Source organism: Parus major, unplaced genomic scaffold, assembly GCF_001522545.3.
Source record: "Parus major isolate Abel unplaced genomic scaffold, Parus_major1.1 Scaffold220, whole genome shotgun sequence".
Classification (NCBI taxonomy): domain Eukaryota; kingdom Metazoa; phylum Chordata; class Aves; order Passeriformes; family Paridae; genus Parus; species Parus major.
In genome coordinates this window covers 223,024-226,988 of record NW_015379263.1, presented here as the reverse complement: position 1 = coordinate 226,988, position 3,965 = coordinate 223,024, and the positions used below count along the sequence as shown (strand labels likewise).

The window sequence follows — 3,965 nt, the reverse complement described above, 5'->3', positions numbered from 1 at the left end:
CTCAGAGCCCCCCAGCCCCAAAACCTTCATGACCTCTCAGAGCCCCCCAGCCCCAAAACCTCTGTGACCCCTCAACCCCCCAGCCCCAAAACCTTTGTCACCCCTCAGAGCCCCCCAGCCTCAAAGACTTTGCAATCCTGACACCTCCAAGCCCTGAAGCTTTCACAGCTCCTTGGAGTATCCCCCTTTCTCCCACCCCAAAGTCTCTGTGAGCCTTTGGAGCCTCCCTCGGAGCATCCCCAGCTCCAAAGCCTTTGTGATCCCTCAGAGCCCCTCATCCCCAAAACCTCTGAGACCACTCAGAGCACCTCCAGCCCCAAAGCCTTTGTGAACCTTCAGAGTTTCCACCAGCCCCAAAGCCTCTGTCACCCCTCGGAGTTCCCCCAGTCCCAAAATGTTTGCAAACCTTTGGAGCCCACTCAGCCCCAAAGGCTTTGTGATCCCTCAAAGCCTTTGCAACCTCTCAGAGCTCCCAGCCCTGAAGCCTTTGAGACCCTCAGAGCCCCATCAGCACCAGAGCCTATTCAGCCCCTCAGAGCCTCCCCAGGACTGCTGCACAGCGAGCCCTGACAGCCTCAGCAAACTCCCCCCTGCACCTCCCGCTTCGGGCAGGAGCCTGCAGAGCCCACAGCCCCTCACCTTGTCAGGGTCCAGGGCAAAGTCGGCGTCCAGCAGCTCCCCCACGTCGTCATCGGGCTCCCCCTCGTACATTTTGTAGGTTGGGTTCCCGATCTCCACGTTCATGGCACCGTTCGTCATCCGCTGGTGCTGGAAGCCCTTGGCTCTGAGGAGGGGGAGGCAGAGGTTCAGTGACACCCCCCGGCCGTCCCCGCACAGCTCCCGTCCCCTCCATCCCACCGGACTCACCCTTTAATTCTCCACTTGTACCACACAAAAGCCACCACGGTGAGGAGGATGAGGAGCAGCAGGATGGGGATGACGATGGAGGCTGTTCCTGCGGGAGGAAGGCACGGGAGCAGTCAGGGGCAGCCTGGGCTGGCTGAACGGGGCTCAGGAGTCTCACGGGGACATCCCTGGATCACCAGCAACCCCCCAGGGTGGAAGGGGGGGTCACAGGCTGCCCCCCACTTACGGCTGCTCTGCTGCTCGCCCACGATGAAATCCTCGCAGCGCGTGCCCGTCATCCCCGAGGGACACCTGGGAGCGCAGGGAGAGCAGCGGGATTAGCGGGGCAGGGCCGTGCAGGGAGGGAGGGAGAGCTGTGGGGTCAGGGTGGGGTGGGGCACACAGATCCAGGTGTGTCAGTGATGGCTCGGGGGGCACACAGCCCTCCTGTCCCCCCCAGCCCCCTCCTCTCTTACAGGCACTCGGGCAGCTGTGTCTTGTCGCTGATGGAGCAGGTCCCGCCGTGCAGGCAGTAATTGTCACACGTCAGGCAGCTCGGTGCTATCTTCCCATCAGGGCAGCTGTGGGGCACAGAGGATCAGCCCCATGGGTACCCCCGAGTGCCCTGTGCCCCCCCAAGGTGTTCTGTGTCCCCCCCAGCCCCTCGGGACTCGGCTCTTGGCTCATCCCACCCGCACAGCTCATGGCTGGGACACCAGGATGGGCTCTGGGGAGACACTGAGACACCTCCACCTCCTCCCAGGACCAGCAGGTCCCCTGGATTGATCTGCCCTGAATTACCGACCCTGCTGTGGTGATCCTGCCACAGGGGGACAGGTTTTCCCTGGGCTCCCACCACCCCTTTTCCTCCCTCCAGCTCGACATTCCCAGCACCTACATGCAGGAGACCTCCCCGCTCTGCTTGTTGATGCTGCACTTGCCCTCCTGGCACCGGGAGCACTTGTTCTCCTGGCACTGGGCGCCCTCGAATTGAGGGGGGCAGCGGCACTGCTTGGCACCGCTGGCTGTCATCTGGCACACGCCATCGTTCTCACAATAGTCAAAGCACTGCCCTGTGGGGGACAAGGGAGTCAGGGTCTGACCTCAGCTGCCCCTCCAGATGCCCCAGGGAGCACCAGCCAGCCCCACCCAGCATCCCACCAAAGAGGGGGACCTGGAAATCCAATCCCACGGGTGCTGTTTGCAGGGATTCCCCCAAAAGAGGGAGACATGGGGAGCCCAACGCCTGATCCTGTCCCCAGGGATTCCCACACAGCATCCCCCAAAAGAGGCTTGGGAGCCCAACCCTCTGGCACTGTCCCCAGAGGTGTCCCCCAAGGCATCTCCAGGTGAGGGACACCCACCTTTCTGACACCCTTTGCTGTCCCCAGACATCCCCAGGTGACACCCACCCTCCCAATGCCCCCATTGCTGTCCCCAGACATCCTAAGGTGACACCCACCATCCAAACACCCCCATTGCTGTCCCCAGACATCCTAAGGTGACACCCACCATCCAAACACCCCCATTGCTGTCCCCAGACATCCTGAGGTGACACCCACCCTCCCAATGCCCCCATTGCTGTCCCCAGACATCCCCAGGTGAGGGACAGCCATCCCCCCGAGACCCCCACTGCTGTCCCCAGACATCCTGAGGTGACACCCCCCCTCCCAATGCTGTCCCCAGACATCCCCAGGTGAGGGACACCCACCCTCCCAACACCCCCACTGCTGTCCCCAGACACCCCCAGGTGAGGGACAGCCATCCTCCCACCACCCCCGTTGCCGTCCCCACCCCGTGGCGCGGCGGGCGGCACTCACGGTACTGGCAGCGGTCCCCGATGAAGGTGGGCAGGCAGCGGCAGCTGGGCTGGTTGCCCTGGTTGACGGTGCAGCTGCCGTTGTGCTGGCAGTAGTCCGTGCACACCTGCTGGTTGCACCGGGGCCCGGTGAAGCCGGTGGGGCAGCGGCAGGTCGGCATTCCTAGGGAGAAATCAATCCCGTTAGCTCTGTGCTCGCTTGTCTGTCTGTCTGTCTGTCTGTCCATCACCGACCCCCCCGGCTCACCTGAGGGGGAGGCGGCGCAGGTGCCCCCGTTCTGGCAGTAGTCCCAGCACTGGTCGATCTGGCACTTGTCGCCGTTGTAGCGCGGCTGGCAGCGGCACTTGGCCTGCTTGCGGGCGTTGAGGAAGCAGCTGCCGCCGTTCAGGCACACCAGGTCACACGTGTCGGTGGTGGGCACTGCGAGGGAGGCGTGGAGGGGATGGAAGTGAGCGGGACCGCGCTGGCAGCGCCCAACTTCCATCCTCATCATCATCCTCATCCTCATCCTCATCATCATCCTCATCATCGTCCTCGTCCTCATCCTCATCCTCGTCCTCGTCCTCGTCCTCGTCCTCATCCTCATCCTCGACCTCATCCTCATCATCATCCTCATCCTCATCATCATCCTCATCATCATCCTCGACCTCATCCTCATCCCCATCATCATCCTCATCCTCATCCTCATCCTCATCATCATCCTCGTCCTCGTCCTCATCCTCATCCTCATCATCGTCCTCGTCCTCATCCTCATCATCATCCTCATCATCGTCCTCGTCCTCGTCCTCGTCCTCATCCTCGTCCTCGTCCTCGTCCTCATCCTCAACCTCATCCTCATCATCATCCTCATCCTCATCATCATCCTCATCATCATCCTCGACCTCATCCTCATCATCATCCCCATCCTCATCCTCATCCTCATCCTCATCATCATCCTCGTCCTCGTCCTCATCCTCATCCTCGTCATCATCCTCATCCTCATCCTCGTCATCATCCTCATCATCATCATCATCCTCATCCTCATCCTCGTCCTCATCCTCATCCTCATCCTCATCCTCATCCTCATCCTCATCCTCATCATCATCCTCGTCCTTGTCCTCATCCTCATCCTCATCCTCATCATCATCCTCGTCCTCGTCCTCATCCTTGTCCTCGTCCTCAACCTCATCCTCATCCTCATCCTCGTCCTCGTCCTCGTCCTCATCCTCGTCCTCATCCTCATCATCATCCTCATCCTCATCATCATCCTCATCCTCATCCTCATCCTCGTCCTGTCCTCCTCCGGTGTCACCTACCGAC

At 61.2% G+C, this 3,965-nt stretch overlaps 1 protein-coding gene across 1 annotated transcript in view; it reads right to left on the bottom strand.

The window, feature by feature from the left end:
- Nucleotides 1–127: 127 nt before the first annotated feature.
- LRP1 (LDL receptor related protein 1) overlaps nucleotides 128–3,965 on the bottom strand; it is a 100,162-nt gene continuing 96,324 nt past the window's right edge. Inside the window, exons 79-85 of the mRNA XM_033511439.1 lie at nucleotides 2,913–3,201; nucleotides 2,667–2,828; nucleotides 1,745–1,919; nucleotides 1,323–1,427; nucleotides 1,094–1,158; nucleotides 868–955; nucleotides 128–784 (exon numbers count right to left, since the gene is read on the bottom strand). Of these exons, the coding sequence (XP_033367330.1) occupies nucleotides 508–784; nucleotides 868–955; nucleotides 1,094–1,158; nucleotides 1,323–1,427; nucleotides 1,745–1,919; nucleotides 2,667–2,828; nucleotides 2,913–3,201 (1,161 nt within the window). The 3' untranslated portion in view covers nucleotides 128–507. The remainder of the gene's footprint in view (nucleotides 785–867; nucleotides 956–1,093; nucleotides 1,159–1,322; nucleotides 1,428–1,744; nucleotides 1,920–2,666; nucleotides 2,829–2,912; nucleotides 3,202–3,965) is intronic.